Genomic DNA, 14,529 nt, shown 5'->3' on the forward strand with positions numbered 1-14,529 from the left:
GTAGAGACGGGGTTTCACCATGTTAGCCAGGATGGTCTCGGTATCCTGACCTCAGGATCTGCCCTCCTTGGCCTCCCAAAGTGCTAGGATTACAGGCGTGAGCCACTGCACCCGGCCAACTATACAATTTTTTATCACTAACCATCATCCTTTCCTTCATACTCTATTCAGTTCTTCACAGAATATATTGTTATGATTTCTCCATGACTTCTCAGATTCAAACTTTTTTCTTGAATGTCTTTGCCCAATCCTTAACCATTGCACTTCACCAGGAAACAATGAGTCTGATTATCAACCTCTCCATACTCCAGACAAAACAACGTGCATGTTTCCAACCCATCATCTGTTCCCTAGACTAGCACTGTCTCTGTCACTGGATTATGAGCCCCCTTGAGGTCAAAGACCAGGTTTAATTCATTTCTATATTTTTGGCATTGAACACATTCTTTTGCACACTTCTGTTGATAGAACATTGGAATAATTTAAAGTCATCAACTCTATACACGAATGTGTAAAAAAAAAAATCTCCTTCTCCAATGAATCATGTTATGTTTGTGCACCTTTCTGTAGAAAATGGAAATGTTTAGTAATCTCATGTTTCCTGTTCCCAGGATTACTCAAAAGTAAGAAGAAATTCAGTCTACATAGAATTTGCTCAGCCCTATATGTCTACTACTCTAGTTATCACTGAATCTCCTTCCCTCAACCACTTTGGAATCAGATAGGCCTGGAATTCACTCTCAGCTCTGTCACTGCTAGCAATTTACAAATCTAGAATTCACTTTCCTCCTTACAACCATTCTTTAATGTAGGTTCTAAATTATCTTTTTTTTTCAGATGAGGAAACTAAGGCACAGAAGTTAAGTAACTTGCCCAAAGTTACATAGCTAGTAAGTTGATAGAGCCAGCGGGAATATTCTCTATCAGAAAGTGCTCCATGACGGGTCAAATCTGATCATTGTAGATTGACTCATCTGATTCAAAGAAATCCATTTTGCGAGACTATTTTTAAATTGTTTAGAATTCTGAGTGCCCAGAGGAAAGGAATGTTCATAAAATTCCTCAAAAGAAAGTTACCATGGAAATTGGCTATTGATCAAAATGGTTGATCATCTGCAAAGCTCACATTTAATGAATTATTTTTCTTTTACAGTTTTTCAAAAGTTAAGCCAAACGTCATATCTACCTTACTACTTTTTTAGGAAAATTAATCTTTCATAAAAGATCAAATGCTGCTGTGCTGTCTCTCCTCTTTGAAGAAGTTGATGTAGTGTTTGTTATAGAGGACGCATTGCATTTTAACAGATTAAAACAACATGGAGATGCCCTAACTGTGTTCCCAGCTTACCTCTGACTCATAATGTGACCTCAGGCAGAGTCATCAATCCCCAAACCCTGGGAGGCAACACAGTTAAGTGGAAAGACGATGAATTTGAAATTGGAAAAGACCTTGCACTGAATTTTTGCCCTTCCTTTTACTTTCTATGAGATTTTGGCTAAGTCACTTTGCCTAGTAAAGGCTTAGTTTCTTACCATAAACTGTTATTATCATCCACTTCACTTTTGAAAAGAAACAAATGGAGTCACAAGTGAAGATTCTGGCAGGTGTTAGGAACTCAATAAATGTGCGTTTCTTTCTTTTCTTCAGACTTAATGACTATTGTACAAGACCACAAGAATACTTCTGCAGAATGTTACTCAACAGCCTTATCAGCCACCATTAGTACATTGGGAATGGCAGGTCCAGTCATCGTCTTTATGATTTAACTCTTTTCCAACATTATACAGATATAATGCTAAACATGCAAACATGGCCTCAGTGTATTTTATAATGGCTTTCTTTGTTATATCTTTGGAGGAATTACAATATAAGAATAATAAGTGCTTCTCACAATTTGAGAATGTTGTGATATGTATATTTTTAAGGTTACAATTAGATGCATTCTTAAAATACTAATTGCAGAAAGAAATTCAAATGTTGTTTTAGAAGCTACAGGAAACATGCTTAGTAACAAAATAGAGAAAACCAAACGACATCCAAGCTGGGGAATCCTAGGGCAAAACACCAGAAGAAATAGAATGAAATTCAGAAAAACAAATTTTGGACTAAAAACCAGGAAAATAAATGATAAAAGGGGGAATATTACAACACAGAACAATTTCCAAGAGGAAAAAGAAATAAAACATTGGTTGACTCATAGCAGGGTCAACCTTAAAAAAAGGAAAATGCCTTAAAACAGGAAAAAATAAGCTTTTTATATACCTTACTGAGTTCTTATTTTTCAGAACACATGTTTCAGGTATCATTTTAGAACTGTAACCTTCCTATGATCTTTGAGGGGTTAATACTGTTCAACATGAATTTTGCCATTTTGTATTTATTAGCAGGTCCAAATATCCACCCTACCCCCATCTGCAAGATTTCTGACAGTATTTAAGTCTTTTCCATGTTCACAGAAAACTTCTTTATAAATGAGTCATTTTTTTTTTTTTTTAGGGAAAAAAATATTCTCACTGCCAAATTGTAGGGTTGAAGAAAAGAATACAGAATCAATTTAATTTTCCTTCATGATTCATAGTTACAAAGCTTCAGGAAATATGTATAGCATTGAAATGGAAATTAAGGAAATAAAATCCCGAAATGTGCCAGGGTCACCAATTCGTTTCTGTGCTCAATTCTAATCACGTCATAAAATATTCTGCCAATCTAAATATACACATTTTTTCAAAGTAGTGAGAAGGGTAGAGATATTAGTTTCCTTAAAATACTCTAAACTTAAAAATAAGAATAAATTCCAAAGAAATAATTTTGGATGTCACCCTCCTTTTAAAAATGTAAGAATGTGATTTAAAGTTTATTCCATTAAATAATTTTCTTCAAAGATTTCCAAAATTCCAACAGATACTCTTGGATACACAGCCAACGTAACTAGGTAACCAAAACCAAGTGTGTACTTTTAATGTCCACTGTGGAATCTTCTAGTTGTTGGCAGGCTTTATACCTCTATGCAATTAAATTTCAAGAAAATTAATCTCTGCCATTCTATGTATAACTAATATAGAAACTTGTTTGCTACCTAACCCAACTATTAGTCAAGTGGTGTATATGCTTTTACTGATTGCTTAGATTACTTCATTAATAAGTTCCATTAATATATGTAAAATTACACCTGAGCTAAGTGCTATGAAAGAACTACACTGCTATGGGAGGTGAAGGGCAAGCAGTTGGGAGTTTTTCTAAGAGATAGAGGAGTACTAAAGAAAGCACAATGCCGAAGAGGAATTCCTCCAATAGGTCATGCATCGGGAAAAGATGTACCATATCCACAAAGCCAAAAGAGAGAGAATAAGAGGAAGCAGGCTGAAAAACATGGCGGAATGGTAGACGAGGTTATCTGCACAGCTCGTGGGTCCTACAAAGGACTCAACAACAGTTCTACTTCAAATTAAAGAAAACTACATTAACTATAAATGAGATTTAGCCTAAATCTAATCCTCCCTCATATAGGGTAAAGGTAAATAAGGGATAGATAAATATAGAGCAACATCATCCAGTTTCCTATAATATTTCCCTTGAGCTAAGCACATAAATGAAAAATATTGCCTACCTTTGACAAATAATCTCTGCAGATAGAGCTAGGTCGTTAAATCCACAGAATTTAATTAAACTTTGGTAAACTGCCTTATTCCCTGAGTTAGGTTACACTTAAACTTATACTAATTTCAAAAGGAGAATGTGCAACTTTTTAAGGTAACTTAAACCATCTTAGTAATTCTTACTTCCCAACATAAATCTCTAGTAATTGGGCCTTTCATACTCAAAGAGAGGTGATCAATAGCTAACCTCATTTCCTCTCTTGCTGTCCTCCTACATTTTTTCCATAGTACTTAACACCATCTGATGTTGTGTGTGTGTATTTATTACCTATTTCCCCCCAATAGAATGTGAGCTTCATAATGACAAAGTTGGGGGTTGTTTTTTGCTTTTTTTTCTGTTTTGTTCATTGCTGTATATCCTTAGCCTAGAAGAGTGCCAGGAATACAGTAAACACCCAGCAAGGATAGGTATATGACTGAGTGAAGAACAGAATAAATAAGCAAACAAATCAATAATTACTGAGTTCAACCAGTTATCACTAACCGAGAACTCTAATAGTAGAAACAGCCCTACATTCACATGCACAAACTTATCTTTAAAATCACAGACGTTAGATGTGTCAGTGACCAATTCTTTGAAGAATTTAATATACCAATAACATTGGTGTGTATATATATACATGTCTACACACATTATTATATATACTACCTATAATATATATCTAAGTAATCTATTTAAGAGACGTGAGATAAACATGGAATAATCTACATATGATTTTCACAGAAGGAGAATGTTGAAGAAAAATGAATTGGCTGGTCAGGCTCATCTCATGGGTCCTACTTGTTTTACTAACCATTCACCCGCTGCCAAGCATACTCTGTAAGCCTGAGAGCTAGTTTTCCTCCCTGTCCTCTTTTTCTCTAGCATCATTCTTGAATATCTGAAAATAGTATCTCTTGTTTGGATTATACTCAAAGTTCAGTAAACCCTCCCTCATAGGCTGTCTTCTGAGTTTTAAATGCTCCCAGTTATGCTCTTCTGAATGAATTCCAGTTCCTGCATGCCCCTCAAGTGTGGAGTCCTAAACCAAATCCAACAGGCCAAGAGGCAGGACCGTCATCGCTTTCAATACAGTTGTCATATATCTACTAACTATGCTAAAAATTATATCAGCCTCTTAGGCAGCCACATTTCATACAGCGATGCCTTTTCACCAAGGTTAAAGCTTTCTCTAGGAAAGCCTTATGAAGGCATAGTTTTAAATAACTAAAAAAGCGATAAACTGCCCAAATGTAGGATAGTTCATTTGTAGTAAATGGTTCATATTTTAGCTTATTAGTGAGACAAGAGACAGAGAGAGAGAGAGAGAGAAACACATAAAATAAATAAATAAATCTATTTGCCAAGGAGTTCAAACTGAAGTGAGAGTTCAGATAGACACTGTTCTATCTAGAATGTATTTCATATACTTTGTAACTAAGCCATCTCTTGTAATTCCCTTCTCCAAGCTAAATAATAGCCATTCCTTTGGCCTTTAATCAGCTGTATCCCATTTTCCAATTCTTTAATCTTCATGGCACTCAGCCCCAAATTCCCAACAGCTCTTAAACTGTTGAGTCCACAACTGGCACCATATTCAGTTAAGGGTCTGGAAAAAGGAAAGCATAATAAATAAGCTTATCTCATAGGTCTTACTTGTTTTTTTAATTAGTCACCCTCAACAAGTGTACTCTGCAAGCCTAAGGGCTGCTTGTCCACCCCGTCCTCCTATTCTCTATCATCATTCTTGAATATTTCAAAGTAGCATCTCTTGTTTCGATTATACTTGAAGTTCAGTGAATCTTCCCTCACAGGCTGTCTTCTGAGTTCTGGCCCACTCCAAGTTATACACTTCTGAATGAATTCCAGTTCCTTCGTGTCCCTCAAGTGTAGAGTTCTAAAGCAAATCTAACACTCCAGAGGCAGGGCTGTCATCTCTCTCCATACAGATGTTATGCATTTACAAACTATGCCAAAAAATTGCATCAGCTTTTTAGGCAGCCCTATTATATACATTAATCCCTTTTTCATCAAGCTTAAAAAATATCTCAAAGACAAGTAAGACCCATACATTTATTCCAGTTGAATTTCACCGTAAATAGCTCATTTTCTAAGTTCTCCAAATCTTTTTGGATCTTCATGTTACCTCAAATGCAAAAATAAATTCCCAATGAAATCAAGACTTAATAGGCATTAAAAATCATAATAAGCTAAATTAACATACATGAGTAGCTAATGCTAAAGAAAAATAACACTGGAACTAATAAAAAGAAAACATTACATTCTGGGGAAATGTTACATTTCTAAAAATTAAAAACAAAATTATGAACCAGATTAGTAGTCAGAAGAAACATTTACACCATATATAGCAAAGAATTAATTCTCTTAATGCATAAGATCTTATTGGTCCATATGAAATGTACCCTCACTCCTATAGAAAATAGGCAAAGGACAAGAAAAGATACGTCACAAGAAGAGAACTCATCCTAAATGTCGGACTTCTATATTCGTCTGCCAACCTAAAATTTCTACTCGAATGACTAACATATAAATTTAAACATTGTCAAAACCACACTCCTGATTTTCCTCACCCAATCCTATCTTCTCCATTCTCCCATGAATCCATAGTCTCCTTTGACTCCTCTCTTTCTCTCAAACCCATATCCAATAGATCAGCAAGTCCTGCTAGCTCTAACTTCAAAATATACCCAAAATGTAAGCAGTTCTCTTCACCTCACCACTATCACTCTGACCCTAGCTGCCATCCTCTCACCCCTGGATTATTACAAGAGCCTCCTGACTTCTCCTTCTGTGTTTGCGCTCATCTCCCTAAAATCTACTCTCAACCCAGAAGCCAAAGTAATTTCTTTTAAAAATAAGTTAAATCACATCGGTCTCCTACTCCAGTTACTCCATCGCTCACTCCAACTGAAAGCCAAACTCATAATGGTCTAAAGAACTCTGTGCCATCTTCCCTTCCTTCTCCTTCCTCCATATCCAAACTGATTTCCTATTAACCTTCCCCCAACTAGTACTTTATATTTTTGTGGTTTGATCAGTCACGTAACTTTGAAATTCCCCACCTGTGATGACTGCTATTTCTATGAGGTTTAATGCTCCATAGAAGGCTGCCCCTGTCTGCACCTCTAGTTCACTCAGTGGCACAATAAAGAGTTGGGGGAACTAGCTGGGCGTGGTGGCTCACGCCTGTAATCCCAGCACTTTGGGAGGCTGAGGCGGGCGGATCGCCAAGGCCAGGAGATCGAGACCATCCTGGCTAACACCGTGAAACCCCGTCTCTACTAAACACACAAAAAACTAGCTGGGCCTGGTGGCAGGTGCCTGTAGTCCCAGCTACTTGGGAGGCTGAGGCAGGAGAATGGCGTGAATCAGGGAGGTGGAGCTTGCAATGAGCCGAGATCTCGCCGCTGCACTCCAGCCTGGGCGACAGAGCGAGACTGTCTCAAACAAAACAAAACAAACAAAAAAAGACTAACTAATGATAACAGAAAGCAGAAATGAGCACTGTAAAAATATAAACTTCTATAAACTCATAAGCTGGTGCTATTTCCACATATGGCCTTCTTTAACAAATCAGTGCCATATCTGTATAATGCCTTCAGTAACTGTACTCCTCTGAATTACCTGGCAGGATACATAAATATTTCCCCTACCTCTTTTGTAATGCTAAAATTGTAAATCAATAATATATTCAGACACTGTGATAACAGAGGTTATTTAACTGACAAAGAACTGAGAAAGAAATGGAAGGATCTGAAACAGGTCTTTAATTTTGGTTGAAGGCACTTTTCTTATGAAAATTAGTATTTCTCCAGAGTGGAATAATTTCCTATTTAAAGTTTCAGTTGGCTTGGCCTGGTTATAATGTGTGAAAGAGATTCAAATTGCTTATTGAGGGGGGTTGCACAGAAACAAATCCAAACAAAGCAGAATTCCCTTCAAATTGTTCCATCCAAGTTTCCTTGGTCCAGATGGCTCCAATAGCCAGCCAGAGGCCCCACCCACACCTTCCCACTCCCACTGGGTGCTGGCCTTGAACACATACTAATGACCCTCAGCTGTTTTGGCTCCCAGGCTTGCTTGTTCTTCCTGCCTGACCACCCAACCTCACATCCCCTACAGAGGAAAAGAAACGTGGGGGAAGTAGGGAGACTGGAGGGAGGGGTTGGATATTTAAGAAAAAGTCATACCTTTGGGAAGACAGGATTTGGGCTGATGTATCAGTTTCCTACTGCTGCTATAACAAATTACCCCAAACACAGTGGCTTAAAACAACACCAATTCATTACCTTACAGTTTCAGTGGTCAGAAGTCTCAAAGGAATCTTAGATACAATTAAGGTGCCAGCCAGACTGCATTCCTTCTGGAGGCTCTGGGGAGCTTCCCTTTTCCAACCTCTAGAGGCTGCCATCGTTCCTGGGCTCATGATTACCTCAATGTGCTCTCTGCTTCCATCACAGACTCTCTTTCTCTGACTCTGACACTCCTGCCTCCTTTTTATAAAGACTTTTGTGATTATATCTGGCTGCCCAGATAATCCAGGACAATCTCCCATCTCAAGATCATTAAATTAATGATATCTGCAAAGTTCCTTTTGCATGTAAAGTAACACATGTACAGGTCTTAAAGATTAGGATGTGGACATCTTCGAGGGACCATTATTCTTCCTACCACAGTTGTGTTCTTCTTTGAGACTACTATCAGATACTACCATAGTTATCTATATATAAAATCATACACACAGACACCAAAACACATACATGTACTAAATGAGATGAGGCAATAAATAAGTCTATTATAACTTAGTCAGAGTCATAGAGTAATATCCATGAGTATTATATCAAGCTAACAATAATTCACCTCCAGTTCTTCATGCATGGGAAGATTTTTTTTTTTTAAACAAAGAAAACCAAGGGCTGATAGCCTGTGGAAGGCCTGCTCAGCACTCACTTCCAAACATTACCCAGGATTTTTTATCACTAAAAACAAGACCTAAATAATTTAGCAGCGCTGTCTGGGAGCTCTGTGTCATTATTAGGCATCAGCAGATGACATCAGTGTGTGAACTGCATTGGCTCTGGAGTCAGTAGAGCACTTCAGCTGCCAGTCACAGAAAATGGAGTTCCCAGGAAAGGGGTCTGCAGGCCAAGGAGGCTCACATTTCTAAAACTCAGCTCACCCAGTGTAATTAGGGCAAAACTCACATAGAACCTCAGGGAAGTATCTTCAGTGAGATTAAAGAATTGCAGTGAGGAAATGCAATAAAGTCATATGACATCGGAAGTAAAAGTGAGAAAGGAATGGGTTATAAGGGAAATTATAAGGCAAATGTTGGCATATAATGGGGGTTGAAGATAAATACAAAAGAGGAGAGGTTAGGTTTGGAGTCTATTCCTTCAATTCAGTTTCATTCAAATAGAAGCTGTCTTACGATAATTCTCTCAATTAAATTCCCACAAAATAGCCTACACAGCTATTTCAGTGCTATCGGCTTGACTTCTGTCTCATATAAAGATTTAATTGCCCACACTCTCCATCCAGGCCAAGCTCTATTTTGCTAACTAGAATCAATGCCCTCCAACCTGCCTATGGATTTTCCTCCTGAAAATATCCCCTATCTTCCAAACTTTCATTTTTTTATTTTGCCTCATTTTCATCATTATAAAAACATGCTACAACATCTCCCATTTTTTAAAAACCCTGCCTTTAAAACATTGCCCCAATTCTACTGCTCTGGGTCTCTGCTTCCTTTTATATCTCTCAGAAAAAAAAAAAAAAAATCTATATTCACTGTCACCATTTTTCTTATCTCCCACTCTGTGCTTAACTCATTTCGATCTGTTGTTTGTACTACCCTCCCTGAAATCCTCCTCATCAAGGTCCTCAAATACTCTCCTATAGCAAATCCATGGTCTAGTCTAGGCCTCATTCTTCTGGATCTCTTGACAACAATAACACACCTAATAGGATGACACTCCCCTGGTTTTCCTCCCATCTCACTGATAAGTCCGTCCCAAATTGCTGGGCTGGACCCACTTCCTCTTTTTCCCCTGTAAGAGAGCCCTGTGGTCAGTCCCCTGCCACCTTCTCTTCTCTATTTATTTGTATTCACTTCCTAAGTGATCTCATCCACTCTCATGGTTTTGCATACATCTGCATGAAAATAAGTCCCAACCGACCACCTCCAACCTGTCCAAAAATATAGTCCCAATTCCCCCCTGCTATGGTTTGAATGCTTGCTCCCTTGAAAATTCACACTGAGATTTAATTGCTATTGTAACAGTAATAATGTGTGGGGCTTTAAGAGGTAGTTAGGTCATGGAGACACTGCCCTCATGAATAGATTAAGGTCATTATTGTGGGAGTGGATTAGTTACCAAGGGAGTGAATTCTTGATAAAAAGGATGAATTTGACTGACCCCCTTGTTCTCCTGCTCACTCCCACTCCACTACCTCTCACTCACACTCTCATCATGTGATAATTTCTGCCATGACCTTGCCACATACTAGTGTCATGCTCTTGGACTTCCCAGCCTGCAGAATCATGAGCCAAATAAACCTTTCTTTATAAATTACTTAGTCTGTGGTATTCTGTTATGCAACAGAAAATGGACTAAGACATGTCTATAAAACTTCTATCTCCCCCAGTCTTGCCCAGTACAGTAAATGGCACCACAATGCACCCAGTTGCTCAAGCCATACTCCTTTGATTCTTCTTTGACACCTCTCTTCCTTTCATATCTTATATCTAAATTTGCTAGCAATTCTAGTCAGCTTTCCATTAAGAATAACCCAGAATCTGACTACTTCTCCATTCTCCTACCATATCACCCTAGTACAAACTACTCTCACCACTCAGAATCATGAAACAACCTCCTGCATAGTCTCCTTTCTTCTACTCTTGCCCCCATATAATCTACTCTCCAAATAGCATTTATATTTATCCTTCTAAATCATAAAACAGATCAAATCACTGTCTTTCTCAAAGTCCTTAAGTAGATTACCCTCACACTCTGAATCCCTGTGTGTCAGCTGAAAAAATGCTGCCCCAACAACCACACAACATCGCCTTAGCTCTCTGCCTTTCCAGGTGGCTACCACTTTTGCTTACCCCTTCAGCCTCCCTACTTTTAAAGAAAAAAAATTTCCCCAAGTTTGCTTTCTTTTTTCTAAGTTCAGGTGTACATGTGCAGGTTTGTTACGTAGGTAAACTTGTGTCATGGGGATTTGTTGCACAGATAATTTCATCACCCAGGTATTAAGCCTAGTACCCATTAGTTATTATTCCTGACTCTCTCCCCCCACCACCTTCCACCTTCCAATAAGCTCCAGTGTGTGTTGTTCTCCTCTGTGCGTCCATATGTTTTCATCATTTAGCTCCCACTGATAAGTGAGAAGATGTGATATCTCATTTTCTGTGTTAGTTTGCTAAGGATAATTAACCGCCCTTTTTGGATAATCTTTCTCTAGAGAGGTTTACCTGTTTATCCATCCTCTTCCCATGCAACACTAGTATAAAAAGTCTCAGCACATTACTACTTCTTCAAAATCTGGCTAGTTGTGGTTTTTTTTGTTTGTTTTATTTTTTGTTTTTTAATTTCTCAGGAAATCTCTCTCAGGAACTTAAGCAACTCTTTCATCCTCATGGTTAAGGTATTGATGATTCCACATTACATCTATGGTTCTTTCATTCCTTGAACAATTTTGATTCACAATGTAAACATTCCCACTCTTTCATGGTAAGAATTAATGCCTCATGATAAAGAAAATCTCAGGAAATGCTTCATTTTGGTGACAATTATAATTTGACATTCAAACATTCGAAAGCTAATTCCTTTTCATTTTATTTTGAGACAGAGTTTTGTGCTGTCACCCAGGCTGGCATGATCTCAGCTCATGCAGCCTCCACCTCTCATGTTCAAGTGATTCTTGTGCCTCTTAAGTAGCTGGGATTATAGGTGTGTGCCACCACACCCAGCTAATTTTTGTATTTCTTTTTTTTAATAGAGATGGGGTTTCACCAAGTTGGCCAGGCTGGTCTCAAACTCCTGGTCTCAAGTGACCCACCCACCTAAGCCTTGTGAATTGCTGGGATTATAGGCATGAACCACCATGCCCAGCCAAAAGCTAATTCTCAATGTTTACTCTTATAAACATGCTGATAGTGACTTAACTGTAAATATTTGCCTAAAGTGCTTTAAAGTTGATTTATGTTCGCTTTACATCTCTAAAGTTTCCTTGAGCCTTAGAGGATATTGTATTTTTTAGTCAGACTATAAATATATCCCAGTGTATACATTATTAGGAAAATAACATTACCTTTAAAAGTGTTTTTAATTTGAAAGCTTCCACAGATGTGTAGAGAAAAGACAATAGAATTTCTAAAACCAGCCCTTCATGATACTGAGAACTCACTGGACAATATTTTTTTTTTGTAGCAAAGATGTATGCAATTTTGAAGTAAGATAACTAAAAGCTGACTAGAACACTAACTCTCTTCCCAAGCTTACCTTAACATTCTCTTCAACTTGACTACATTTAGGCAGCTTTCTTCCTGACTGTGGATCCCTGACCTCCCTTTTCCTTAGAGCATTTGCTTTAGAGGACTTAAAACTGTAAATTCCTTCTCTGCTCCTTTGAAATGTAAATACTCTAAAAAGCTACTTGTCAATTTTATAACCCAGAAATGTCTTTCTCAAGGACCTGAGAGCCACCCCTTTGAAATTTAATCATCAAGGAAGATAGTGTCCCCACTATCTTCCAGTCTCTGAAGGAGGGTGTGTACCTAACTTTGATGAGCACCAATTAGTAAAGGGAGATGGCCTGATCACAGAGGAAAACATTTGCAAACTGTGGAATAACTCAATGTGCTTAAGCCTACTGATCAACCTCCCATCTAAAGTCCTCCATTACTTTTCCATTAACTTGTCCTAGTGCTCACACACCCTAGCTCCTTTTGTTCCAACAGAGTTGAGTTCAGTCTCTCCTTCCTATGGCAGCAGTCATGAATAAAGCTTTCCTTGTCTGTTTAGCTTTGCTCAGCAAAACTTTTACTTTGACACTATAATCCCAGATATACCGGAGATGACTAAGCTTTCAGTACTCACAGGCTTACCATCTTGACCAGGTTGTCCAGGGTAGCCAGGGTTCCCAGGCAGTCCAGGGTCACCCTAAGCAAGAAGCAAACAAACTTTTGAGTACAAAACAACCAGCCACATTGGTGCAGTCAGGATCAAAAAAAGTTCGAAACCAATTCCATTATTTGAGGCTTTTTGTATGTTAAAAACAAAAGTTAAAAAAAAAGCCATATTTTAAATGCTTACTTAATAATGCATCTTATTATATTGAACTTTCAATGATTTATTTATGTGACCACACCAAGTATAACTATAGCAAGTAAAGTGTTTTTCACTGATGCAAAATATGCACATTTATGGTAGGATACATTTTTAGAATTCCGAACAAACTGTGAAGTGTCATAGCAAATATGGTCTCCATGATGGCAATATTTGACTCATAAGACTTTTTCTTTTTTTTTTTTTTTTTTTGAGATGGAGTCTTGCTCTGTCACCCAGGCTACAGTGCAGTGATGCGATCTCGGCTCACTGCAACCTCCACCTCCTGGGTTAAAGAGATTCTCCTGTCTCAGCCTCTCGAGTCGCTGGGACTACAGGCATGTGCCACCACATTCAACTAATTTTTTTATTTTTAGTAGAGATGGGGTTTCACCATGTTTGCCAGTCTGGTCTCGAACTCCTGACTTCAAGTGATCTGTCTGCCTCAGCCTCCCAAAGTGCTAGGTGAGCCATTGCGCCCGACCTATAGACTTAATTATATCCTATAGGTTCTACATGTATAGACATCGATGTCCTATAATACAACTTAACTCATATTTATTTTTAAAATGGTCTGTAGACCATGTGATCTCTCATGTAGAATTCAAGTTTAAAGCTGCATGACTATCATTTCTTTCAATCCTGTAAGTGTGTTGCTGTGTTACTCTGTCTATACTTGCAATCTCAGATTAACATAACATTACTATGAGAGCAAGGCCCAGGCCAAACAACTCTATTCCAAGTCCCTAATTCTTGAATACATGTAATATTTAAATGAAGAAAAAAACCTTTATCCTCAAAAACCTAAGATCTTTAAAGAACACTGTTTAATACCACATGGCAATGAGCTCAGTCACACTCTATGGAACTCCTGCATGTTGCCCAATGGCCAGTACTGACCATTCAGATGGTCACCATCCATGTAAAAAAAACATGAAAGCAACACTTTTTGTGAGGTGAGGATGTTTTATAATTTAATTCTAAAAAATACTAAAAAATATCATAGGTATCTATCTCTGAATTCGTGAAGTCTAAATGGAGCATCCTGCTGAAAAATATGAAGTCACTGCCATAAGTATCAGGGTGTTCCTATATAGAGGCACATGATTTCTTTTTTTTTTTTTTTTTTTTGTGAGACGGAGTCTCGCTCTGTCGCCCAGACTGGAGTGCAGTGGCGCAATCTCGGCTCACTGCAAGCTCCGCCTCCCGGGTTCACGCCATTCTCCTGCCTCAGCCTCTCCGAGTAGCTGGGACTACAGGCGCCCGCCACCAAGCCCGGCTAATTTTTTGTATTTTTTTTTTAGTAGAGACGGGGTTTCACTGTGGTCTCCATCTCCTGACCTCGTGATCCGCCCGCCTCGGCCTCCCAAAGTGCTGGGATTACAAGCGTGAGCCACCGGAGGCACATGATTTCTATTAATTCTTCAGTTGTGGGTTTTTTCTTTCTTTTTTTTTTTTTTTTTTTGAGATGGGGTCTTGCTTTGTCACCCAGACTGGAGTGCAGTGGTGTGATCACAGCTCACTGTAGCTTCAACC

At 38.3% G+C, this 14,529-nt stretch overlaps 1 protein-coding gene across 1 annotated transcript in view; it reads right to left on the reverse strand.

Moving 5' to 3' along the window:
* Nucleotides 1-14,529, reverse strand: part of COL21A1 (collagen type XXI alpha 1 chain) — a 198,649-nt gene that overhangs the window by 85,227 nt on the left and 98,893 nt on the right. The window contains exon 10 of the mRNA XM_055263888.2: nt 12,766-12,828. Coding sequence (XP_055119863.1) covers nt 12,766-12,828 — 63 coding nt within the window. The remainder of the gene's footprint in view (nt 1-12,765; nt 12,829-14,529) is intronic.

Source organism: Symphalangus syndactylus, chromosome 23 (assembly GCF_028878055.3).
Source record: "Symphalangus syndactylus isolate Jambi chromosome 23, NHGRI_mSymSyn1-v2.1_pri, whole genome shotgun sequence".
Taxonomy (NCBI): domain Eukaryota; kingdom Metazoa; phylum Chordata; class Mammalia; order Primates; family Hylobatidae; genus Symphalangus; species Symphalangus syndactylus.